Source organism: Loxodonta africana, chromosome 1, assembly GCF_030014295.1.
Source record: "Loxodonta africana isolate mLoxAfr1 chromosome 1, mLoxAfr1.hap2, whole genome shotgun sequence".
Lineage (NCBI taxonomy): Eukaryota > Metazoa > Chordata > Mammalia > Proboscidea > Elephantidae > Loxodonta > Loxodonta africana.
In genome coordinates this window covers 78,310,844-78,338,417 of record NC_087342.1, presented here as the reverse complement: position 1 = coordinate 78,338,417, position 27,574 = coordinate 78,310,844, and the positions used below count along the sequence as shown (strand labels likewise).

The 27,574-nt window shown below is 38.3% G+C and overlaps 1 protein-coding gene across 1 annotated transcript; it reads left to right on the top strand.

Annotated features, from left to right (window-relative positions):
- On the top strand, positions 1-27,060 carry SCAND3 (SCAN domain containing 3). Its single transcript, XM_023540240.2, has 4 exons — positions 1-934; positions 17,723-17,870; positions 20,194-21,689; positions 23,351-27,060. Exons 1-4 carry the CDS (start codon positions 515-517, stop codon positions 25,265-25,267), a joined length of 3,981 nt encoding a protein of 1,326 aa, XP_023396008.2. The 5' UTR covers positions 1-514; the 3' UTR covers positions 25,268-27,060.
- The last annotated feature ends 514 nt before the right edge of the window (positions 27,061-27,574 follow it).

Here is a 27,574-nt window from a genome sequence, read left to right as displayed (position 1 = left end):
GCGGCCGAGGGAGGGGGGCGTGTGCGCGGCGACAACCTGACCTCCGCTGCAGGCAGCTCGTGGTGTGGGAGGAGCCCCTCTCGGTCTTGGTCGCCCCCGGCCCAGGCTGCAGGGAGCTACGGCCTTCAGAGCGACCCTCTTTCGTTTCCTTGCCTGGGTGGTATACCCAGCCCGTATTTAGGGCCAGCGTGTTCTTGGTAACCTCAGTTTTCTGTCTCACAGGTTACCTGCTGCGCTGTTTGTGACCCTGCAGTTTTAAGGAGTAGTTAGTCCTGTGCTCACTCTTTCCGGTCTTCTTGTCAGAGGATGACTTCACTTTGTTGAATAACTCTTGTAACAGCCCTGTGTCGGCACGTAAACAAGTCCTTTTTCATTGCGTCTATAGTTTTTCGGTATTAATACTGTTTTTCTTATAGCGAAAACTTTCCTGACCGGCGGGGTGGAAAGCTCAAGTAAAGTTATCCATTTGCCTAAATCCTGACTGGAGGGTACCTTTCTCTGAGCTAAGCTCGGGATGGCGACACCCTCTGGGGCCCTCCCTGCCTTGAGTGGCCAGGCTTCAGGCGAACAAGGGGAGATTATCAAAGTAAGGGTTAAGGAAGAAGACCATATTTGGGATCAGGGATCCTGCCTACAGAGAAACTTGTCTCATATCCGAGAATTCTCTCGTCAGCGCTTCAGACAGTTCTGCTATCAGGAGACACCTGGACCCAGGGAGGCCCTGAGTCAACTCCGGAAACTTTGCTATCAGTGGCTGAGCCCAGAGATACACACCAAGGAACAGATCCTGGAGTTGTTGGTGCTGGAGCAGTTTCTGACCATCCTGCCTGAGGAGCTCCAGGCTTGGGTGCGCGAGCATAACCCTGAGAGTGGAGAGGAGGCGGTGACTGTGTTGGAAGATTTGGAGAGGGAGCTCGATGAACCCAGACAGCAGGTGAGAAATTGGCGGTGTCATCTCTGGAGAATTTGGGTGCCTGGATATCCAGGGTGAAGTAAATGGGATTAACTTCACATTGGTGGCTGCAAACTCTGGTTTGGGACATTATTTCTTATTTGAGCACTGATGTATATGAATAGATTCATGCTTGTAGGGTAAGTCTGTGTAAGTGATAGCTGATCTGAATAAGTAGATGATTTAACCAGACGGGAAACTTTGATTTATTGCTTATCTGTGGAAAAGATTTATTGCTTATCTTTGGAAAAGTGACTGTGATATTAAGTATATTAGGGGAGATTGTAAAAAAAAAATCACTGATGTGTAGCTATCTTTTTTATGATGCCCACTATTTGTACCATTTATGAAAATAAATCAGCATAATACCTTCTACCCGTTATGGTCGAGTCGATTCTGACTCACATTTGACCCTATAGGACAGAGTAGAATTGCCCCATGGGGTTTCCAAGGAGGCTGGTGAATTTGAACTACTGACCTTCTGCATAGCTGTTAATCACTGTGCCACCAGGGCTCCAAATAATGCTTTCTAGGAGAGACAAATAGAGAAGTAGCCTAATTTAGTAGAAGTGTCTGAAAAGATGAATCATAAGATCTGGGTTATATGATAGGCTGTGCCATTAATTAACTGTGTAACTTTAGGCAGATCACACCTTCTCCTGGCTTTAATGTCTTTATCTGTATAATGGAGAAATTAATTGCATGATTTCCTAGATACTTTTCAGCACCTAGAGTCATTGGTATCAGAGGTGTATTCAGCCCAGTATTCTGTTTGTTTTTTTTTTTTACCATTATATTAGAGGTCGTTTTTAAGAGTATAGTTGTCTTCTGTGACAGTAATTTTAGAACATTATGAATATTGCTGGGCACCCTTACGTTTCTATAATGATGTTCCCTGTGCATTTATCAGGAATCTTTTTGAACATAAATATATAATATATATAGCCTGGTCTGCTAAGACACGTGTTTCTGGAATGCAAAATTTCTAATGTATTGTTGAACAGGGAAATGAGTCAGTATAATGCTGAAGATGTGCGGCTCCTACATGAGTTTTCCCAGCAAGTTGATGTTTTGGGTCAATTAAGAACAGCTGAATGCAAGGTACATGATTATAGCTGAATGCAGCAAGTTATGGAGACATGCTGTACTACATATAATTCCCATCCATTCCCACATCCTTTCTCTTGGCTCAGTTTGGCCACAAGCTCTGTCTTGGAAGTGTTTATTTGCATGGTTTCCTCCCACCTTCGTGCACTTTTTGCTAAACTTTTTTGTGTTCCAGAAAATGAGCAAGCAAAGGGGTTTGCAAGTGCCACAGAAGCATGCTGGTGATACAATTTCTGCTAGTGAGTGTAAAAGAAGAAAAACCTTAACAATTGAAGAAAAGCTTGAAATTATAAAACATTTTGAAAGAAATGAAAGAACTTGTGACGTTGGTTGTACAACTGGCATAAAGAAGTCAATGTTATGCACAATTAGAGACAATGCTGGGAAAATAAAGTTATCTAGCTGGAACAACTGCCCTTGCTACGAAGTCTGTTAGAACAAGGCATGAGGAAATGGAAGAAATGGACTGTTTGCTTAGTATATGGATTGAATACCAAGCAAAGAAGCAGTCAGGGGCAGCCTTTCTCAAAGAGCAACCTTTCTCAAAATTAAAGAGAAAGCCTTAACAATATATGAAGACTGTAAGAAAAAAGCTAACAATCCTGTAGAAGTTCCTTTATTTAGTGCAAGTAGTGGCTGGTTTAGTGGCCTCAAGAACTGCTATGTTTTCCACAGTGTTAAGCTCTCTGTTGATGCTGTGAGTGCAGATGAAAAAACTGTGAAGACATTTCTCCCAGTGTTAAGAAATTTAATTGATGAAGAAGGCTATACCCTGGATCAGAATATTAATTTTGATGAACCCAGTCTCTGTTGGAAGCAAATGTCCTCAAAGACCCCTCTCTCTAAGGAGGAAACACGAGCTTTAGAGTTTAAAGCTACAAAGGATCAACTGACTGTGATACTGGGTGCAAATGCCACTGAAGATATAAAGCCAAAGCCTGTTGTGATTTATCATTGTGCCAACTCATAAGCTTTAAAAGGAATTGTAAAGACTAGCCTTGGTGTCTCTTACAGATGGAGCAAGAGAAGCTGGATGGCAGGGCAGATCTTTACTGATATTCTAGGTGATCTTTTTGTAGATATTTTATAAAAATATCGTTAAGAGGAAAAGTTTATTTTTTAAATTCTTACAATTCTCAGCAATACACCAAGCCATACTCTAGCCCCTTGATCAGGGTGTGGTTGCCATTTAAAGCATGTTATTTAAGGCAAACATTCAAGATGTTGGTTGTAGCTACAGGGAGTGACAGTTCCCCAACAGTGAATTTTGAAATCGATTCACCATTAAACTTGCAACTGATATTATTTTAGAGGCCTGGGAATGATGTCACAAAAACCTATTTGCATGGGGTGTAGCATAAAATTTTTCCTGATTTATGATTCCAAAGGCTTTGAGCCATCTGAAGAGCTCCCCAAATCAAAGCTAGTTGTGTTACTCTTGCAAAGGAGGTTGGATTTGAAGAAGTTGGGAGTGAGGATATTGAGGAACTGCTGGAGTTCACAAAGAGGATCTTTCTACACAAGAGGTACAAGTGCTAGTTGCTGAGGCATAAATGGAAGGTTTGGAGGATGATGACGAAGTTCAGCAAGCAGCCCCACAAGAGCTTTTCACTTCTCAGTTATGCTCTGCTCTAAGTATGACAGAGAAGCACTTGCCGTGGATAGAAGATAATGACTATAGTGCAGAATGAAGGATTGCACTTTGTGGCGGAAGATCCTATTTGGAGCTATATAAGTGGCTTCTTTATGAAAGGAAAATGTTAGAAAAAACTGCATATCTTTTTACAAAAACCAGTGTGAAGGAAACAAATACAAGATGATGAGCCAGAACCATCACTATGTTTCTTGGAAAGTGTGCAAGTGCACCTCCGCCTGAATTTGTAGTGATGATGTCACTCTACCCTTGCCTCACCCTTTCCTTACGACTCTTTCCATCCAGATACCGTCACTTTTCTAAGTTAAAATCCTATACTTACTGTGCTATTTAGTTATTGGAGGTTCCATAAGTCTTTTAACCATTGTAGTGTGACTAGAATTGTTAGAGTTTTATTAGTACTCTGGTGACAAAATTGTGTAGGTTTTAAATAGTTACCCTTTAAACCTTTTTTCCCCATAAACCTTTTTTTTTTAATTGCAGTTTTGCAGAAAGTGGTTTTTTATGAGTGCATATCTTAAATTATAGCACAGATGCCTGTACAGGCAATCTCTCACCTCTATCCAGCACATCTTTTTGCTTTGTTTGAAATAAACAGTATTTTTTCCCCCTTGAGGTATGCCTGTTAATTTAGAATTTCCTCTTCAAGCTTTGTTTTTAAAGTGCAGCCACTGGTAGGACTTGGCATTTGATGAAATTCCCTGGGTAATGTCAAGAGTTATACCCTGATCACATCTGATAGTTCTTCATATGGCTCAGGCTTGTAGATATCTTCCAGTCTTATTGAACATCTAGTTTGCGTAAATGTTTCTCATTTTTCTTGTTTTTTGTATGATTTCTGACAGGGAAATATCATTGTGGCAGACACTTTAGCTGCCAACCTAATTTCTGTTCTCTCCTTCTTTCTTCCTAATAGAACATTAGTTTTATTCGTGTTGGCAATGCACCTAACTAAATACGTTTCCAGCCTTCCTTGCACTAGAATTGGCCATGCAACATGGTTTTGGCCAGGGAGAAATAAACATTTTTTAGGGGTTTCTGGGGAAGCTTTTACTTCTTTGGTAAAACAGGACAGACGTATTTGCTTCCATCTTTTCCCATTTCTTGCCTTGAATATGAATGTGGTATCTGGAGCAGTGGTAGCCCTCTTGTGAACAGGAAGTGATGATAAGTATGAGGTAAATATCAATATATGAAGAATGGCAGAACAGCAATATAAAGAGAGCTACAGCCCCTGACAAAGCTGCTAGTAAGTGAGCCAATGCCAGCAACTTCCTTCTTCTGGACTTCTTGTTATATGGCGAGAATAACGCCTGTTTGTTTCAGCCATTATTAGGAGTTCTAACATACTGTTATTGGAAAATATATGCATTTCTAATGAAGACAGCCATATATACTCCATGAATTTACAACCAGAAGTTCCTAATAATAATTTTTTTTTAATCAAACTCAGGGATTAAATAGTGAAATACAAATGACTGTCATAACCAGTTGAAGTAATGTCATTTTTGAAATTTGTTATTGCCATCCCCAAACACCCTTCAAACTTCTACGGGATGGGCAGAAGTGGAGTTCATCCTATTTCTTCCAAGACCAGGCTCCCCTACCTTGAATCAGTCCCTCTGGTGGAAAAGTAGTGGAGTCAACAGGCTAGGTGAAGGTGGGGGGCGGGGAGGGTGACAGTGGGGAGTGCATCACAGTGAGCCACATCCATACTTAATTTCCTGTCCTTGTTTTCTAAGGGCTCAGGATACTTACACTAACTTTACAGGATTGATATGATTGTTTAACACAAACAGCAGATTATACCCTGTCCCAGAAAATTTACATCTCTTGCTCCAGGACCCTGCTTTTCCCCAGTTATGGAAAGATTTGGACAAACTGAAACACATGCTATTATAATTATACGAAGCAGTCTACATAAGGTATCTTATTCTAAAGATTATAGAGGGGAGATTTTTACCAAAGGGAACTGGCTCAACCATTTTATAAATTTTGTCTTAAAAGAAAATTTATTTGGTTTCTATATACTTTTCACAGTCTGAGAAGAGAGTAAATTTACAACATGGTGTTCAATTTGGGGAAAGGGAGCAAGACATGGTATTCACCTTGGCATTCATTTTCTCATATGCCATTGAATATTCCCTTTTGAAGTATTCTGGTTTGTGTGCAATTTGGGGTTCAGTATCCATGGACATTTTCCAGCCACACAGCAGAGCAAGTTTTGACACCTGTTAAATCCCTTAACAATTTGAGTATCTTGTTCTGCCTGGAGAAGCTGCGTTATTAGAGCTCATGGTTCTGACAGTATTTGTTCTCCACCAATTCACTAGTATTGAGGGAATAGGGACATGCTTCCTCACAGACACTCTTCCTCACTGACACTTGGGGGACTGTTGTCAGCCCCCTGCCTTGCTCAGAGTGTGACCTGCTGCTGCAACTAGAATTGAGGGGAGGAAAAATCAACATTGCTGTTGTCTTACAGCTTGAAATAGTCACAGCTTAATATTTTTTAGGTGGGCCAGGGACGTTTTCTCTACAATGTCTTAGGTTTTTTCAGTACTACTCACTATGCACACTAAAATCATTTCAGGAACTTCTTTGCTCGATGAATTTTGGGTGACTAGGATGACAATACTAGAAACAATTTCTCTTCATGGATATTGCTGATGAATATAAAATTTTATTTACGATCTATGTATTTTAAAGCAGAACATTTTACTGGCTGACACCTGAATACCGACATAGCCTCTGTTTTTCTTCATCAAGACAAAACCATAAAAGCATTTAGTATAGGAAAGTCACTAATATACTGGTAATACTTGTATTAACTTTCCAATCCAGCAAAAATTAGATAATTCTATATTTTATTGTTAATTATAGGATAACCCTTGATTATTTAACCTAGCTTTCTTTTCAACATACGCAAATGGGGAAATGCCAAACTTTAGCCAAGCAGCTTAAATAAATCAGGACCTGCAGATAAACTGTATTTTATGGTAATTTGGGTTGTGTCACAACTTATATGCAAGGCCCTTACAATTCAGATTGATCAATAATATTTATAAGACGTTAAGAACTTACCGTAATTTACACAAATAACTAGCGCGTTATATGATTTTTTATATGATTTTTACATACCACGCGACACCCCCACGTGTTATTTTCATAAGTGCACTATACCAATATTTTTTTTTTACACGTTGTTGACGTCAATTTCAATTACCCACTCCACCACGGATTTAATGTTAAGTCTTCATCTTGATGCCTGTTAACCTGGAGGTTTGGTTCCCAGCATCAGACCCTTACCAGGCTACCCTCCATTTCTAAAGCAGCCCCTCTCCCAGCAGGATACCTTCCCTGCTCTAAAAACCGTTTTCTCCAGTTCGGGAAGAAATCACTTTTTCCGCTCCGGAAACAGCCCTAGTCCGGAGGGCAGGCCCCAGCCCGGGAGGTGCGCAAGTCTGTGCACCCGGGCTAGAGGCCGCTCAGGCGGGCCAGGTTGGCGCGGCTTCCCGGCCTGCCTTCCAGCAGGCCCGCCGCGGCGCAGGGGACGTTTGAATCTCGCGGACGCGGGGCGGGAGTGAGAGCCACGAGATCAGCGGCCGCAGAGGGGTCAACTGTCCCTCGCTCGGACGAGCCAGTCTGGCCCCCAGGGCAGTGCACACCCGCCTGCTGCCTGGCTACGTGTGGGGCCGACACCTCGGGACCTGGGCGCGCACGGGCAGTGGCCTCCGCTCGCGTTGGGCGCAGCCAGTGCTCAGCCTTCCGTCCGACCAGGCGCGACCAACCAGGCGCGATTTACCTGGCCGAAGATGGGCTGCAAGAACACCCCTCTGAGGCCCGGGCATAAAACTGCCCCAGAGCACACACTCAGTTTCAGTTTATTTTCCAATTGCCTGGATACTACCAAACTCAATCCATGACTTCTTGACCATGGCTTATATCTTTATTACATAAATATGATCAAAAGTAACACTTTCGGACTATTGAATGAGGGTGAAGCAGGCTGAAATTCACTTTTGGAAGTGTCACTAGACGTGCAAAGTATATGCATTTGTGCTATGCAAGAACTTTTTACCATAATTTCTGTTTTTCCTCGCATTATGTGTGTATTCGTGTTATTTACATGGGCGCACTATTTGCAAAAAAAAATTCAGTATATGTGAATTATAACTGCCTGTTACTCATTTCATGGTAATTCCACCTTTGGTAGTAGTATGGACATAAAGCGTTTTTAATTTGTCACTGCTTGGCATTGGAAACCTGACGACAGCCCAGACATCAGTGAAAGCATCATTACTTTCAGACAACATGGTCTTCCAGACTAATTTTATTTTCTCAATGCCAGATGAAGACAAAGCACATACAACAAGCTCATATCTGAATAAAGTACTACAAATCAATGAGAAAAAAGATAGAAAAGAAAAATCAACAAAAGACTTGAACGCTCACTTTACAAAAGAAGGATGACCAGTTGGCCAATAAAATTATAAAACAATCCTCAGTTTTATTAGTGATCATAAAACTTAAAACAACGATGTGGTACCACTTTATTCCAACCAGAATGGATAAAATTAAGTACTGATATGACCAAATTTTGGTGAGGATGTCGAGTTACTAAAACTATTTTGTACTACTGGAAGGAGTAAATTGTTATGACTACTTTGGAAATACCTGCCGTATGGAATCATGATCCAGCAAAAGTATTACCATGTATATACCTAACAGAAATACACCCAAAGATGTAGAAGAGAATATTCATAGCAGCATTATTTATAACTGCCAAAAACTGGAAACAACACAAATGCTCTTTAAGAGTGGATGGATAAATACATTGGGGTGTGCTTATACAACTGAATACTATACACAATGAACATGAATGAACAATGGCTACATTCAACAATGTGAATGAATCTCACAAACCTAATGTTGAGGAAAAGAAGCCAGAAAAAATGAATACCTATTGTATAATTCTGTTTATATAAAGTTCAAAAAGCAAATGAATCTATCAGTTGCTCTCAGTTCAAATTATTTCCTTATAGAGTAGTGGTCACTTTTGGGAAGAAGGTGAGTCATAAGGTAACCTTGTGAAATGTTGATAAAATTCTGTTCCTTAACCTGGTTCACTTTGTGATATCATTGAGCACTACACTTATGAGCTATGCACTTTTTCCTAAGTGTCATGGATTAAATTGTGTCCTCCAAAAATAAGTGTCAACTTGGCTAGGCCATGATTCCTATTGTCCATCATTTTGTCATCTAATGTGATTTTCCTATATGTTGTAAATCCCACCTCTATGATGTTCATGAGGTAGGATTAGAGGCAGTTATGTTAATGAGGCAGGACACAAGATTAAGTTGTGTTTTAAGCCAATCTCTTTTGAAATATAAGAGAGAGAAGTAAGCAGAGAGATGGGGGAAAGAAGAGCCAGGAGAATAGCACATCCTTTGGACCCAGGGTCCCTGCACTGACCAGCTCCTCAACCAGGGAAGATTGATGACAAGGACTTTCCCCCAGAACCAACAGAGAGAGAAAGCCTTCCCCCAGAGCTGGCACCCTGAATTCGTACTTCTAGCCTCCTAAATAAACTGTGAAAGAATGAATTTCTTTTGTTTAAAGCCATCCACTTGTGTTATTTTTGTCATAGCAGCACCAGATAACTAAGACACTACATTTATAATACTTCAATAAAAAATTATATTAAGAAAAAAGACTCATCCCATTGTGGTGTCTTCTGCATGATAGGCTAGGGTACTTGAATACATGCATACTCTTAGATTCATAATACATGTGAATAAGAAGTTATTTCTACAAAGCCAAGGCCTAGTGAGGGAAATTTTCAAAATTAACCATAAATACTCACTGGAGGATGAGATGAGTTCTCGTTTGGATTTTACAAGTTAGACCTAGAGCATAGGGAAATAATGTATATGGTATGGCATGAGTTAACTAGTTTTCTATGCTACAGTCTTGTATACAGTCTTGTATACTGGTAGATAAATTATTTTTCTTTGCTTGTCCTCAACAGCGTGCGGCAAGGCAAACCATTGAGGTGGTTAGCTTGAGTACATGTGGCTTCTACAAGGCTTTGTGCAACGGAGCAAGCTTGGCAGGAATATGAAGTGGCCAGGCCACTCCCACTGTAAGTGGTGCATTTACAGAGGTAGAGCCAGAGGCGCCATACTTAAAACTTCCAATTGAAGAGTCCAAGTTTGTTATTTGTGTTCTTTTCACTGTATACAAAGTAAATATGAATAAAAAATTTCCTTTCTTAGGCAAGTAACAGCTTTTTTTTTGTTTTGTTTTTTGAGAAGCTCTCACTCTCCTTCACAGTATCAGAATTAACCAAAAAGCTGTGATTAACCCTGGAGGCACTATTCTCTTAAGACAGCTTTAGGAGGTTGTTGACCATTAAATACTTACTTTTACTAAGTGACCACTAGACTTCGCAATGGTAGAGATTCAGAATGGATCCTACCTAACATATTCTCACACCCCAGTTTACCTGTTGCTTAATTGACCAGCAAATATGTAGAAATGAGTAGAAGGCTTTTAAGTCAATGACCAACAGTTGTCATCGAGTTGATTCTGACTCATGGTGACCCCATATATGTCAGAGTAGAACTGTGCTCCATAGGGTTTTTGATGGCCAGTTTTTTGGAAGTAGATCATGAGGCCTTTCTTCCCAGGTGCCTCTGGGTGGACTCAAACCTTCCAGTCTTTTGGTAAACAGGTGAGTACTTAGCCATTTGTATTTACCCAGGGAGTCTTTAACACAATGAAATCTCTCCTAGAGTAGTATAACACACTGTAACACAACTTTTTGTTGTTGTTGCTAATGGCATTAATGCTTTAGCCTTCATCAAGAAGCTTAAAGACAGACATGCCATCAGAGTGGGAAAAGTTACACAAATACAGTGTTACACTGAAGGAGATGCCAGATGGGAACATTCAGGGTTTCTGCCAACAAACTGCCAGACAGGGTTGCCTAGAGTTGCTGTAACAAACGGCCACAAACTGGCTGGCTTGAAATAACAGTTATGCAAGCTGAAAGTCTGAAATCAAGGTTTTGGCAGGGCCGTGGTCTCTCTGAAGGCTCTGGGGGAGAGTCTTTCCTTGACTCTCAGTTGCTGGCAATCCGTAGCATTCCCTGGCTTTCAGATGCATCACTCCAATCTCTGTCTCCATCTTCACATGGCCTTCGCCATGCCTGTTCCTCTTCTCCACTTCTTATAAGGACAGCAGTGTGACCCATCTTAACTTGATTACATCTGCAAAGATCCTATTTCCAAATAAGGTCACATTCCAGATACCGGGGGTTGGGGCTTCAACATAACTTTTTGGAAGACACAATTCAACCCACAATAGCCACCTTCTCCTATTGTACATTGACTGTTGTTTCTTAGCTCGGCACAATCAGATATTAGACTGTAATAGCCCAGAAAAACATACATACTGGATGGTTAGATAACTAAATTTACAGGCCCATACTGTAGTAAATTGACTTACACAAATGCTCAAAGAGAAAATACACTAGAGATTTAAATTGGTTATTCTGGTTTCCCAAGAAAGTGGAACATAATTGAACACCAGTGTAATAAACAGTGCCATATGGATAATTTGGAGGTAAACATCCTTTTATATTAAAGACAGTGGTTTATTTTAAGCATTCTCTGACTTATCAATCATTTGGTATCAGTTCAAGCTCTATCTATTTCAAGTATTTTTATTTAAAATAGAAAGATCATGCTGAATATTTAAATAACAGTACCTTTCAAAGTCTGCTGCAAATGACCTCTTTAAAGTGTGAAAAAACAAAGATGTCACTTTGAGGACTAAGGTGAGCCTGACTAAAGCCATGGTGTTTTCAGTTGCCTCCTAAGCTTGCAAAAGCTAGACAATGAATAAGGAAGACCAAAGAAGCACTTGACTTACGGTCTTGGTGAATAATATTAAATGTACCATGGACTACCAGAACAAATCTGTCTTAGAAGAAGCACAGCCAGAATGTTTCTCGTAAGTGAGGATGGCAAGACTTCATCTCATTTACTTTGGACATGTTACTAGCAGAGGCCAGTCCCTGGAGAAGGACATCATGCGTGGTAAAGTAGAGGGTCAGTGAAAAAAGGGAATACCCTTGACGAGACGGATTGACACAGTGACTTCAACAATGGGCTCAAACATAGCAATGATTGTGAGGATGGCGTAGGACCAGGCAGTGTCTTGTTCTGTTGTACATAGGGTCACTATGAGTCGGAACTGACTAAACGGCGCCTAACAACAATAACAACAACCTTTTGAAGTCAGCTGGAATAACTTATTTTGAATGTTCCTGCCATATAAACTTATTATGACCACTGTTGCCCTCTCCTTTTTACCCTCTCTCTTATTTAACTATAAAAAAAACCCAGTGCCATCGAAGGGTCTGGGAGAAATTGCCTGCCATTGATCACCCACCACTGCAGCTAGCATAAAAAAGTAAGTAAGCAGAACCCAAGGAAGCTGAAGAACACAGTGAACTAGCTATTGCCCAATGAAATTAATTATAAGGAAATTACTGTATTAGCTAATAACCTAATGAGATGTTACTATATTATAGCTTGATCCATACCTAAAGCAGGTATCTGTGCTGCTTAGAACCCAAAGCTTAAAGATTACAGATAATGAATTTCTACCCACTGTCTCAGGAAAAAAAAAAACCTAATTGCTTAGTTATGAGAAGAAAAGGGTTAGAACATACAAATTTTATTCCTGTGTGAAAATAAAGTAGGAAAGAATAGCTAAGAAAAACGTATAAGAGTAAAGAAGACAGGATAGCCCTACTAAATCCTAACACATCATAAAGCCTTTTAAAATAAAACAGTGGTACTGGCACATGAATAGACGGATCAATGAAACAACAGAAAGTATAAAAGTAGACCGAAGCACATGCGGAAATTTTGTATACTAAATGTGCCATTTCAAACCACTGAGTGCAAAGATGGACTTGTAAATAAAATAAATGCTGTTGGGACCAAAGAATAGACATTTTGAAAAGAAACAAATTATATTCATACCTTATACCATATACCAGAGTAAACTTCAAATGTGTCAGAGATCCATACATAAAATTTTAACTGTACAGGTACTAGGAGAAAACATAAATGGCTTCTTTTAAAATCTAAGTGTGAGGCAAGCCTTTCTAATCACTGCAAAATTTAGAAGTAATATCAAGAGAATAATAAATTTTTATACATTAAAAAAATGCAGGGGGAAAATCTGTAAATAGGGTTCAAATAATAAGTCGATGGAAATATCTGCAAAATATGTCATGGATAAAAGCTAATCTCCTTAATAGAAATGCAATTAAAAATGCTAAAAAGACATGAGCAGTTTTCAGAAATATGAACAGATGACTTTTAAACATATGAAAAAGTACCCAATTTCAATCATTAGAAGAGCAAATTAAAACTATACTGAAGCGCCGTTTGTCACCTGTCAGACTGGCAAAAAGTCAAACGCTGGAAAACACTCTGGTGGTCTAACTGTGGGAAAACAGGTCCTGTCTTACGTTGCTGGTGGGAGAACAAAATGGTACAGCTCCTAGAGCAAGTATTTTGACACCATCCAGCAAACCTCTTTATGTGTCTACCCTTTGACTCAACAATACCGCTTCTGGGAATTTACTTTGAAATATATATGTGTACAAATAAGAAATAACATGGACATAGTTTTTCAATATACATTACTTATAAAAGCAAAATATTATAAACAACCTAAAGGCCCATCCATAGAAAAGTGGTTGAATAAACTACGGTGCATCAATATAATGCCATACTATTCAAACAGAAAAGAATGAGGAAGATCTGTACGAACTGGTATGAACTTATTTCCAAATTAAAAAAAAAGGTATAAACTACTAAAAATTATTTCCGGATTAAAAAAAGTATGAACTACTATAAACATATTTTGTATATTTACATACAAGGCATTCCTGATATGTTTTCGCATGTTATTTAATATATACCATCAAGCTGATTCCTTCTCAGTGACCCCACAGGGTTTTCAAGGCTGTAACTCTTTATCTTTTTTCTGAGGAGCCGCTGGTGGTTTGGAACCACTGACCTTTCAATCTCAACCACTGCACCACCAGGGCCCACTGCACCACTAAAAAAAAAAAAAAACCAAGCCCATTGCCCTAGAGTTCATTCCGACTCATAGCAACCCCATAGGACAGAGTAGAACTGCCCCATACCATTTCCAAGTAGCGCCTGGTGGATTCAAACTGCAGCCTTTTGGCTAGCAATCTAGCTCTTAGCCACTACACCACGAGGGTTTCCACTGTACCACTAAAAAAGTACCACTAGGACTCCTTTATTTTATATTGTTGTTGTTGTTAGGTTCCTGTCAAGTCGGTTCTGATTCATAGCGACCCTATGTAAAACAGAATGAAACACTGCCCTGTCCTGCGCCATCCTCACAATCATTGTTATGTTCTTTTATATATACATATGAAAAAGAAGAAATAAGTGTATGTACACACTTTTGTACTCAATTTGTGTATATATATACACACACATATAAGTATATACACACAAACATATGTGTGTATAAATATAATGTTTTTACTTTTGCAAAAATAAAGATAAAGTAAAACATCAACTAACAAAAATAATTTCTTATGGGAGCAGGTGAAAGTTAGATGCAGGATATATGGTTATGAGCAAGACTTCTCTGAGAAAATACGTTTTGACTTTTTGATACCGAGTGAGTGTTATAAGTGTTTTAAAAACAACGACCTTAAATTCAAAAGGATAAAAAATATATATATATGCACAAACAGAAACCAGTGAACCTGACTGTGTATCCGATTAATAACATAATCAGAGAAAAGAATCAATTCAGGCAACTTGAATACAGTATTTTGACTATATACCCTTAGTGAGATACTGCCTGTCATGGTTTGAATTGTGTTCCCCCAAAATATGAGTCAATTTGGCTAGACCATGACTCCCAGTATTTGTGATTATCCACCGTTTTGTCATCTGATGTGATTTTCCTATGTGTTGTAAATCCTACCTCAATGATGTTAATGAGGCAAGATTAGAGACAGTTATGTCAATAAAAGGAAACCCTGGTGGCGTAGTGGTTAAGTGCTACAGCTGCTAACCTTAAGGGTCAGCAGTTCGAATCCACCAGGCGCTCCTTGGAAACTCTATGGGGCAGTTCTACTCTGTGCTATAGGGTCACTATGAGTCGGAATCGACTCGACGGCACTGGGTTTGGGTTTGGTTTTGGTTATGTCAATAAAGCAGGACTCAATCTACAAGATTAGGTTGTGTTTTAAGCCAATCTCTTTTGAAATATAAAACAGAGAATCGAGCAAAGAGACAAAGGGACCTCATACCACCAAGAAAGTAGTGCCAGGAGGAGAGTGCACCCTTTGCACCCCCGGTCCCTGCACTGAGAAGCTCCTAGTCCAGGGGAAGATTGATGACAAAGGCCTTCCAGAGCCGACAGACAGAGAAAGCCTTCCCCTGGAGCTGGCACCCTGAATTCAGACTTCCAGCCTCCTAGACCGTAAGGGAATAAATCTCTTCTGGTTAAAGCCATCCACTTGTGGTATTTGTTATATCAGCAGTAGATAACTAAGGCACTACCTAAGGACAAAAAAGGCTGCAAAGAATACTGAATTTCACTTAGTACGTATGTTGTTGGAAGTGTTCTTCAACATAGATTTGGTGTTGTAATTCTGAAACTATTTTGTGTTTAGTGTAGGTTAGAGCAAATGCGACACATATTTATATTATTGTGAACTTTTTTTTTTTTCTTTTTCCTCAAGGTGAGAAAAACCAAAAACCAAACCCAGTGCCACCGAGTTGATTCCGACTCACAGCGACCTTTTAGGACAGAGTAGACTAGGATTGCCCCGTAGAGTTTCCAAGGAGCTCCTGGCAGATTTGAACTGCTGACTCTTTGGTTAGCAGCGGTGGCACTTAACCACTAGGACAGCAGGGTTTCCGACGTGAGAAAAGGGAGATACTAATACAGACCGGGGCTAACCCATTGCCATAGAGTCGATTCCTACTCATAGCGACCCCATAGGACAGAGTAGAACTGCCCCGTAGCGTTTCCCAGGAGCAGCTGGTGAATCTGAACTGCTGACCTTTTGGTTAGCAGCCTAGCTCTTAACCACTATGCCACCAGGGATCCCTGAACTGGGGAAAGATGAGGAAAAACCCTACGGTGATGAAATTGAATTGAACTTGTGATATTTTATAAAACACATATCTCGATTCTGTCCATGAACGGGTCTAGGGGCAACGACACCTCATTAACAATGAGGCAAGATCTTTGTACTAAACGTCATTTTAGTGGCTTAGCGTTTAAGCGCTATGGCCGCTAACCAAAAGATTAGTGGGTCGAATACACCTAGCGCTCCTTGGAAACCCTACGGGACAGTTCTACTCTGCGGTATAAGGTCACTATGAATCGAAATCGACTTGACGGCAGCGGGTTTGGTTTTTCCATGTTTATTACCCTCTAGAAGGAATCAGGACTTCATGGAAAAAGTAGCTGGAACCAGGGCTGGGATATGGAAAATACAAAGTGGGCCTTGTATTGTTTATTGTTCCTGAAAACATGGATGTGTTAAAAAAAAAAAAAAAAAAAAAAAAAAACCCAACTAGTGGGATCATATGTAAAGGACCCAGGAGCCAGCTTGAAGGGGCTCCCTCTGGCCAAATTTGTGCATCAGTTTGAGCATCAAGTTAAATAAGGATGGAATGGATTATAAAAAAAGTCTATAGTGATACTCAAAAAGAGACACAGACAAAGGGGTAGGGATAGAAAGCTCTTTACAGAAAATTGCTAGCTAATATAGAAGGAATTATAAAAGTAGGAAGTGACCGTTTTGCTACACCCAATGTAAAAATTGATTTACGCAAGGATCAAGGAATGCTAAAACTATTGGGGGAAAGACTGTTAGGGAATAGGATATTCACATACCCCAAAATTATTAATGCATAGCTGATTTATTAATTATAGTGGGAAAATATATTTTTTAGAATGGCTAGATCTAGTGGTCACTATCATAACCAAATGATCAAATTTATCATTATTAGCAATGAAATAACATGATATCATATTTCCTGTGATGTGACACAGTAAATACACATCACCTATGTAACATTCTTCCAAAAATGATTGGCCAGAATCTATTTGTGAAGAAACAACCAGAAAATCCGTAATGTGGGATCTTCTACATTTTAACTGGTTCTGGACTCTTCAAAATCTAATTTAAAAAAGGGGGGGACTATTTTAGATTAAAAGAAACAAAAGAGACATAATAACCAAAAACAATGCATAAACACTAATTGGATCATGGATTTAAAAAAAAAAGCAAATCATAAAGTAAATTTTTGGGACACTTGGGAAACTTAATTATAAACCGTATACTAGATGATTAAGGTAAGGAGAGGATAATGTTTTCTTTTCTACCCTACACAGCTATCCAATTGGTTGGCTTTTTCATCATAACACCCTGGGCTAATGTTTTTCACAGTTGGTCTGAAACAGCTGTCTAGTTCCTTCCTTGGTTTAACAGCTTATTTGTCTCTCTTAGATAATTTGCATTTCCCCCCAAAATATTTACTTTTAACTGCTCACACTGAAACTTATTTACATATGTATTTTCAATCATCACAATTTAGGAAAGATTCCTTCAGTGTATTTCTACTGTTTTTTTTCTGCCAAAAATTGAAATCACAGGGGTGCATATCAACTCTTGTCCGATGGAAACAGTTTCTGTCGTATGGCTCTGGCTTTGTTAGTTCTAGCATTTCTCATTTCTCTTCTTATTTTGTCTTGCACTCCTCTTCAGAATTCAATGCGGACTGTTTGTTTTTTTTTCTTCTTCCTACATTCCAGTTCAATGAAATCAGGACTTTTTGTGGATTTGAAGTTTAGCTATGGTTTGTGAAGTGATTACTGATATTGATTCCCAAATGAACCTATTTGTCCCCAGGTTCCACCAGGCACATATGGGCAGGAAGTTCCTATGGAAGAAATGACCTCTCTGGATATTGCAAAGAAGTCCATAGGTACCCAGCTCCATCCTGTGGTGGACAGAATGGAATGTGAATCTCCAGAGCCATATTTACTTCAAGATAATGGTGAGGATAATTTAATCCCTGGAGAGAGGATGAAAACTGGGGGAGGGAAGGATCTAGTAATTCAAGCCTTATCAAACCTCATTCCACTTCAGCTTCTACTAAATATAGCTGAAGGAAAAGTCAACCAATGTAGTGTAGTGATATTAAAACCACCAAAACCAAACCCATTGCTGGCGAATCAATTCCAGCTCAGCGACCCTACAGCAACAAGTAGTCAGGTTCTACTCAGAAGCACATGGGGTTGCCATGAGTTGGAATTTACTTGACAGCAACGCTTTTGGTTTTTTTGGCTGAATAATGTCAAAAACAATTGAACGCAGATTATCCATGGATATTTTGTAACGGAGTTAAGTATTGTGGATAAATCAGAGATGCCTGTGCACGTAACTGTTGAACTCTTGTCACTCTAGCTATATGCTCCATTTCTATTGCCCCTGCCCCCAATTGTTGTCACATAATAGTTGTTTAAGAATTAGAAATTCTACTGAAGAAAATAGAATTTCTGAAGCCCGTGTTCATTAGAGTTCTAAAGTCTGTAAATAGTATAATGCTGTGTAGTAGAGGCAGGCACACAGGCTGGCTTGGTTCTGGAGTAGCTTTCTTTTCCAAAGAAGGGATAACTGTAATGGATACAATTTTCTTTTCCTCTTATACCCCTAGCAATTCCCTATTCCCTGCCCATCCTAGACCTATTAATACCAATTCTACTAACTACTGGAGATCATATTCTCTTGGTTCTCACTTATCATTCCTTTCCTCCTGCAAATTCATCCTCATTTACCTTCCTTTTCTTCTCAGAGTCCTTATTGCTACTTCCCACCATTTCTCCCTTTATCCGTCATTCCTTATTCAAACTCTTTTAACTTATCACTCTCAAAGTCATTTTCTATCCACCTTGCTGCTCTGTACTAGGCAATTAAGGGAGTTACACAGATGTATTCTGTGCTAGCTAGGAGTTGACGACTTCTGGCAAACATCAATGAAATACAAATAATCCACTAAAAATAGATTAAAGCAGGCACTACACAAAATGGATTAGTGTGGAAAGAAATACTATTCATACAATGGTCTTTTCAGTTGCATTTTGAGATAGTACTTACTGTGAGTACTGCCATTTTCAGTTATGAAATTAGTCAACAAATTTTTATTGAACATCTTTGTATATAGTAATATGTTGGGTAATGTGAAAGATACTGGAGAAATAAGTGATCCCTGCTTCTTTAGAAACTTAGAGTCTTGTTAGATCTATATATGAAACAGTGAAAGAAAGTGCTGAGTGCTAATTTGTGTTATGAATAGATTATGTTTATTAGGAAAGGCAAACTCACTGTGAGCTTAAATTAAATCATCAAAGAAGTCTTAGTGGAATAGCTGAGAGTTAAAGTGAGGCCAAAACACATAGTAGCATATCACTAATTTGAGCCTACTTTTAGAAATTATGAACATTTGATAATGATTTAAATTACTAGTTCAACATTCAGGATACAAATTGGTAGGGTAAACAATGTTACAATGAGAAAAAGTATTTTTTATAAGCAGCTGTAAGACTGGAAGGGATATACTAATCCCAAATTATTTTTTTTCAAAGTAGTTTTTTAAGATTTAGTAAGCCAAGTTTGAATTTTTCTAAGTATTTCTGTTATTTTGAATATTCTAAACATTTTTTTAAAGTATGTTTTATTAAGTCAGAGATTTTTCACTAGTTCAGGCTCCTATGCTGCTCTTCCCTTATTAAAATTAGTAATGTGGGTATTTGTATTTGTATGGGGACCCCAAAAGAGAACTGATGTAAATGTATTGTTTTGGGACTTAAACTTTAAATGTTGATCTAACAGCTGACCTGACTGAAGCACAAAATGTGCTGTAATCTGGGACTTTTGAAAAAAAATCTACTAATGTATTGCTGAGACTTCTCTAGTCAAAAAAAAAAAAAGTTCTTATATAGTTCATAAAGAAAATGAAAAGAAATAAATAATAAAATTAACAAATAGTAATATTATTCTTTGCTTCCTGTTTTACATAAAACAGAGCTTATATAAAACTTTAAGGCTCACTCCGGATACTACTACTGAAAGTCACCTCCTGGCTTTACTGTGTCAGAAAGTTTTGTTCTGGATAGAGTTCTTCACTCACCCTCCCTTCATTCCTCCGGGGTTGGACACCGTAACCAAAATTGTGCACCTCTTTTATATATCCACAACCCCCACTTACACCCCGAGCTGTAGTGGTTTGGGGGCAATATCTGATTTTAAATTAAAAAAAAAAAAAAGACTTTAAATTACATTCTTAAATATCCTAATTTATTTTTTCCTTTATATTTTAGGGTCATTTTCATGGCTTTCCATGGTGTCCAAAAGTGTGGGTGATGATAACCTCAGTAACTTAGATGCTAATGAAGCAGAAATTGATCCAGACAACATGAGAGAAAAGTTCTTCAGAAGCTTAGCAGTGTTATTGGAAAACAAAAGTAATAACACTAAGATATTTTCTAAAGCAAAGTACTGTCAGTTGGTAAGGGAAGTCAAAGAGGCTAAAGCTAAGGCAAAAAAGGAATCAGTTGACTACCGTCGCTTGGCTAGATTTGATGTGATCCTTGTCCAAGGAAATGAGAAACTGATTGAGGCTGTAAATGAGGAAACAGGTAAAATACGGTATTATTTACACAGTGAAGATTTATTCGACATTCTGCATGATACACATCTCAGCATTGGACATGGGGGACGCACCCGCATGGAAAAAGAATTACAAGCAAAATATAAGAACATTACGAAAGAAGTTATCATGCTATACCTGACACTTTGCAAACCATGCCAACAGAAAAATTCAAAACCCAAGAAAATTTTAACATCACAGCCAATTAAGGAAGTTAACTCAAGGTGCCAAGTGGATCTTATAGATATGCAATTGAATCCTGATGGAGAGTATAAATTTATTATGCATTATCAAGACCTCCATACAAAGCTAAGTTTTTTGAGGTCATTAAAATCTAAAAGTCCCAAGGAAGTTGCACATGCTCTTTTAGATATTTTTACAATTATTGGGGCACCCAGTGTCTTACAATCTGACAATGGGAGGGAATTTTCAAGCCAGATTGTTAGTGAACTCAATAATATTTGGCCAGAGTTGAAAATTGTCCATGGGAACCCTTGGACCTGTCAAAGCCAAAACTCTATGGAGAAAGCTAATGTGGATATCCAAAATAGGATTATCTCCTGGATGCAAGCTAACAACTCATCACACTGGGCTGAATTTTTGTGGTTCATTCAGATGACGCAAAATCAACCCTGTCACAGAGACATGCAGCAGACTCCATGTGAAGGTACATTTAGCCCTGAAGCAAAACTGGGCCTGTCTCATTCTCAGTTAACTGAAGAACTTGTTGCCGGCCTGAACACAGAAAATGAGTTAGAACAAGCTGACAAAGAGCTAGAAAATACTCTAAGAGCCCAATATGAAGAAAACATTGAGACTGGAACAGATAGTAGTGACATCGAAGAGAATCTTTTTATTACTAGGAAGGTGGTGGAAAAAAACTCTTCTGAAAGTAGACCAGGATTTTTATCCTGTGTAGTTTGTGAAAAAGAATGCACAGGTGCTAAGAGTTGTATATCATGGGACAGAAATGTCCATGCAATCTGTGGAGTGCCCTCTCAAAGTGAGACTGATGGCTATGGCCACAGAATAACTTGTAGTCTTTGTTATAACACCACTCCAGTGAAAAGGAAACATGATGAGACTCAAAGAAGTCCGGCTGTTCAACCATCCAAAATGCTAAAGCCTTCGGAGACACCGTTTTCACCAGGAAAAGTAGGAGATTGGGTAAGAGTTTGAGTATCTGCTAGATCAAAGCAGGGGAAGAACCTCGTTACACTTTACTGTGATCATGATGACAGAGTTATTGTTACAAGTTTTACGTGGTACACTAAAGCACAATTACTGCCACCTTGAGTATATTTTCTCTAAAGAAAGGCTAATTATTTTGGATGCCTTTTTTTCCCCAAGTTGGAAATTATAACCTTGAATGCTATCCTATTTTTGTTCTGGGATGAGGAACAGTAGCTCTTTTACTCCTTTCTGGTACAAAGCATCTCTTAGGGTAATGAGAAAGCTAGGATCCAGGGTTAAATGGAGTGTTTGTGTGTTTCCACAAAAGAGTGAATTTGGGAACTGATGAATTTGTTACTTTGTTTCAATTTGGAGCACTGGTGGTGAGGTGGTTGAGAGCTACAGTCTCTAACCAAAATTTGGGCAGTTTAAATCCACCAGCTGCTCCTTATGGGGCAGTTCTACTCTGTCCTATAGGGTTCCTCTGAGATGGAATCGACACAATGACAACGGGTTTGGTTTTGGTTTTTGCTTTGTTTCAGTTGTGCCTGAATTTGGGTGGGGAGGTAAGCTATGAAAGGGCATTTTGTTTCCATCCCTTCACCACCATAATATACAAGGGTTTTCTCTACTCATCTGAAAATCTAGATTTTGAAGTAGGCAGCCAACCCATAGTTCTCACATTGTGCAAACACAACGTAGCAATATATTTATTCAGTCATTTTTCATTAAATCATCTAATAAATTGACCACTTGCTATGTACCTGGCTCTGTGTTAAGCCCCAGGTATCCCTTAACAGGGAACATGGTAGAGTCGAAATTTATTCTAGTTCCTGCTCTAAAACCAGCAATGATTCCCTAGTTTTTAGAAAAAGAATTCAAATTCTTCTTGTACCTACTGAAGGTCCTCTATTCTAGCCATACCTTACTGGTCTAATTTTATCTATCACTCTTCTCCAACATAAATTTAAGAAAGGGTATTTTGGGTCAAGTAAAGAAATGTTTAGGAGCGGGTGGGGGTGAAAATTTGGCTGAGTGATATGGGCTTGTGGTGAGAGTTCAGTTTGGGCATTTAGATAGAGAGCGTGAGGTAAGACCAAGGTGATTTTAAATCAGTAGGCTTTACGAGGCAGGGCTAATGTGTGTTCAGGTCAGAGCTTTCAAATATGGAGGTTACACATGATTTAGGCTGATGCTAATCAAAGTGTGATCTGCAGACTAGTTTTGGTCTGCAAACTATTTTTACCAGTCCATAATGAAATAAGTATCAAAATTGAGAGTGCCTGGAAATGTTTATAACAACTTGACATTGCTGCGATATCCATGATCAATGAACTCATCTTGCTGAACAGAGTATAGGCCAATTTGGGTGTTGTTGGACTCTTAAGTGGGGCCACACGTGGTGAAAGTGGAAACACCAGACGCGCACAGCAGGTCATATTCAAATGTGTAATATTTTACAACTAGTTTGTCAGCTGTAACCAAAACTATATAAAACTCTGAGGGAATGTAGGCACTTATTTACTTTTTAAAAGTAAATTAACTTAGGTTTTTAATTAAGCCCAGTTTTTAATGTGTGACTAATCTGGTGGTAATCTTGTTAGCCAAAGAGGGAAGTAAAATTTGTATTATTTATTTTTAATCCTAATTTACAGATGGAGAAACAAGCTTCACTGGATTTTTTTGTCAAGAAAAGACACACCTTTTCTGAAGGCAGCAGTAGTAAGAAAAGAAATGGTAACAGTGGAAGTCATTCTGGAGAAGTGAAAACCAAGAAAGCGCATACTACTTTTACTCGGAAGTATGATCCCTCATATATTGAGTTTGGTTTTGTAGCCGTAATTGATGGTGAAGTGCTAAAACCACAGTGTATTATTTGTGGAGATATACTGGCTAATGAAGCAATGAAACCATCAAAACTTAAGCGGCATTTATTTTCAAAACATAAAGAAATAAGTTCACAACCAAAAGAATTCTTTGAAAGGAAAAGTAGCGAACTAAAAAGCCAACCAAAGCAGGTGTTCAATGTTTCACATATCAACATTAGTGCTTTGCGGGCTTCTTATAAGGTAGCACTTCCAGTTGCTAAGTCTAAAACTCCGTACACAATTGCCGAAACATTAGTGAAAGACTGCATCAAAGAAGTATGCTTGGAAATGTTGGGTGAGTCTGCAGCAAAAAAAGTGGCTCAAGTACCGCTTTCCAATGACACCATAGCTCGACGTATTCAGGAACTGGCTAATGATATGGAAGACCAACTCATAGAACAAATAAAGCTAGCAAAGTACTTTTCTTTGCAGCTTGATGAGTGCAGAGATATTGCTAACATGGTAATTCTTTTAGTATATGTGAGGTTCGAACATGACGATGATATAAAGGAAGAATTCTTTTTTTCAGCCGCTTTGCCTACAAACACGACTAGCTCAGAACTCTACGAAGCTGTGAAGAACTACATTGTCAACAAATGTGGTTTGGAATTTAAGTTCTGTGTAGGGGTATGTTCTGATGGTGCAGCTTCAATGACAGGAAAACATTCTGAAGTGGTTGCCCAGATTAAGGCGTTTGCGCCAGAATGTAAAACAACGCACTGTTTCATTCATCGAGAAAGTCTTGCTATGAAAAAAATATCTGCTGAACTAAATAGTGTGCTTACCGACATAGTAAAAATTGTGAATTATGTGAAGGCTAATGCATCAAATTCAAGGTTATTCTCTTTATTATGTGATAATATGGAAACTGAACATAAGCAACTGTTACTGCATGCTGAGATACGGTGGTTATCACGGGGAAAAATTCTGTCGAGAATGTTTGAATTACGAAAGGAACTCTTAGTGTTTCTGCAAAGCAAGAAACCAGTTTGGTCCCAAATTTTTAAAGACGTGAATTGGACAGCCAGACTTGCTTACTTGTCTGATATCTTCAGCATTTTTAATGATCTTAATGCTTCTATGCAAGGAAAGAATGCAACATGTTTTTCAATGGCAGATAAAATTGAAGGACAAAAACGAAAGTTAGAAATGTGGAAAAACAGAGTTTCTACAGGTTGTTATGACATGTTCCATAATTTAACAACACTTACCAGTGAAGTAGGTAATGACCTTGACACTGTGCATCTGCGAAAAGTTATCAATGAACATCTAACTAATTTGTTAGAATGTTTTGAAATTTATTTTCCATCAAAAGAAGATCCACGCATAGGAAATTCATGGATCCAAAATCCATTTCTTTCATCAAAAAATAATTCGAATCTAACTGTAACCCTACAGAATAAGTTGTTGGAGCTGGCTACTGATGAAGGATTGAAGATGAATTTTGAAAATACAGCATCACTTGCTTCATTTTGGATAAAAGTTAAAAATGAGTATCCAGAACTTGCCGAGATTGCTTTAAAAACTCTTCTTCTATTCCCTTCAACATACCTCTGTGAGGCTGGTTTTTCTACTTTAAGCATTATTAAAACAAAACACCGAAACAGTTTAAATATCCATTATCCTCTGCGAGTAGCATTGTCATCCATTCAACCTCGATTAGACAAATTAACAAGCAAGAAGCAAGCTCATTTGTCACATTAAAAACTTTAAATATTCATATATAAAGTGTCCAAAGTATGCATATAGACATTTAGTGTGAGGAATTTGCTATTTCACTTTTAACTCTCAGTTCAGTTAAAATTATAGAACTATGAAAAACTATGAGTATAATTAATAGCAATTCTTTACATTAATTGCCTATATGTACACTTCCAGTGAAGAATGTGTGAAGTTTTTATGATTCTTTTTATTTTTTCCTGTCACATTTGTTATATTTATTAAAATGTAATTTTAAATCTGCTAATTCTAATATCAAAAATTTGGTCTCATATTTTTATGTCTTTTTTTATTTTTATATTTCATTAGGGGGTTAAGATTGTAGAATGACTTCAGAATGGGGAATGATTTCTTTGAAGTGGCAGACTAGATCAACGAAAAGAAGTGAATTCAGGGAGTGGAATTAGAATTCAAATGCAAGGGAAGGGAGCAATAAGATGTTAAGCTTATTAAGCTGAACCACGCTGTAACATTAGGTTGAAAGTTGATGTTAAGTTGGTTTGGTAGCTGCACGATTAGACAATGTATAATTAGGTGACATGAGAGAAATACATTTCTTGCAATGGCGTTATGGTTTGGATTTATAATGATAAATTCTGGTTTCCTTTGTGTGGGGGGATAGGACCACAGTGACAAATTTGTCAGGTGAAGGTTTTTAGGCCTTGTTAAATTGGACTGCCTTAAAGATTCTGTGTGACAAGGTTAGATATTATTGGTACCTCAATCTTTGTTATTGTTTGCATGTGACTCATAAAAAATGCCACACATATCTGGTCTCATGCTTGTGTAACTACTCAGAATGACTGAAAACAGATGCTTAGCACAAGGCATTTTCTTTAGGGTAAAAAATGCCTGGATCCTTGAAGAAAATGACAGTTTTGCTAGACAGGGAAGCAACAACATACGGTAAGTGCTTCTTTCCAAAGAAAGGTAACATTGAAAGTTGAAGAAGGAAAAGATATTTAGTGATAAAAAATATCACTAATAGTTTAGCCTTTTAATTAAAAAAAGAAAACTTTTTAAGGAATTGGATTCCCAAAACCTTTGAAAGAGGATGAAATATTTTTCTACATTCAGTCCGGAAACATCAGTTGGATTATATTTTATTGTTTGTTTTAATAAAATGTTACAGCTTTCCAAAAATTTTGTGGTGGGTAGATTTAGAAGACAGTGGTTTAATTCCTCTCCTTCGTGATTTACATGCCCTCTTTCCTATCTGATCTTTTAGCATTAAGGAATTTACAATTTTTAATCTTCTACCATTTGTTTTATTGATTGCATAAAGTATTTGCATTTCCCATTTTTAATTTTAAAAAGCAACATATGTGATGGTTTCATATTTATTTCTATAAATATTTAAAGTGGTCTTGGAGAAAACAAACTGAGGGGGATATTAAGAGTATATTTCTAAAAAGAACTAAATTCCATTACTTTTCCTCTAAGAATTCTAAAGTATTGGATATCTGAGGACAGAGTTAGAGTCATTTGGAAGAGATTTTTGGAATAAAGCCTTAGATAACTGAATTAGGTGCCTACATATTTCTGTTGTAAGATTTAGTACCAGCAGGTTGAATTACTTTATATTTTTCAGACTTAGGAATATTAGTCTTTCTTTCCTTCCCTTCTCCCTGTTTGTTTTATTGGCTTAGTGTACATTCTTTTTTACTATTTAATATCTGAAGGAACTCTTTCTGAAAGATGTTAAACTGTAAGTTAAGTTATACAGTGGTAAGTCTCCACAAAGATCTTGGAAGAATTTGCACACATTCCCCATGAGAAAGCTGAAATTCTAGGGCTTAGTCAGAGAGCAAGTTACTGGGTTACACTTCTAGTTTGTATATAACTGTATAACTTAACCTTTAGCTTAACCTCTTTAATTTCCTTCAGCTCCCAACAGCCATAAAGTCTTTTGTTGGGAAATTCTCTGCTGGTTTATAGTTTTCCTGAGTGAAGCACTGGGGGAGGCTCACATTTGATTACATTCCTTGGTATTCCATAGTGCACAGGCAACTCGCATATCTCTGCCACCCTAATTAGTGGGTGTGCAGACTGATCTTCTGCAAGTCCAACCACCCCTCCCAACACACATATTTTTCAGTCTTTGGACTAACCTTGGGCTTCGGCAAAGTTTATTGTCATAGTTAGGTCTGAGTTTGGGGGAAACAAGAAAAAAAGTGGGAGTTGCAGCTAAGAAGCAAGATGATCTGCACAACTTCATACCCAGGGATCTTCCATACACCCTACCCCAGACCTGCCTAGGTTGGAGGACCTCTTCTCCCTTAGTTTTGGTGG

Bases quoted from the DNA above. Each gene is read 5' to 3' on its own strand.
- SCAND3 (XM_023540240.2), top strand. From the start codon at position 515: ATGGCGACACCCTCTGGGGCCCTCCCTGCCTTGAGTGGCCAGGCTTCA. The intron at 17,871-20,193 runs GTGAGGATAATT...TTTATATTTTAG, and splicing joins ATATTTACTTCAAGATAATG to GGTCATTTTCATGGCTTTCC. The intron at 21,690-23,350 runs GTAAGAGTTTGA...CCTAATTTACAG, and splicing joins CAGGAAAAGTAGGAGATTGG to ATGGAGAAACAAGCTTCACT.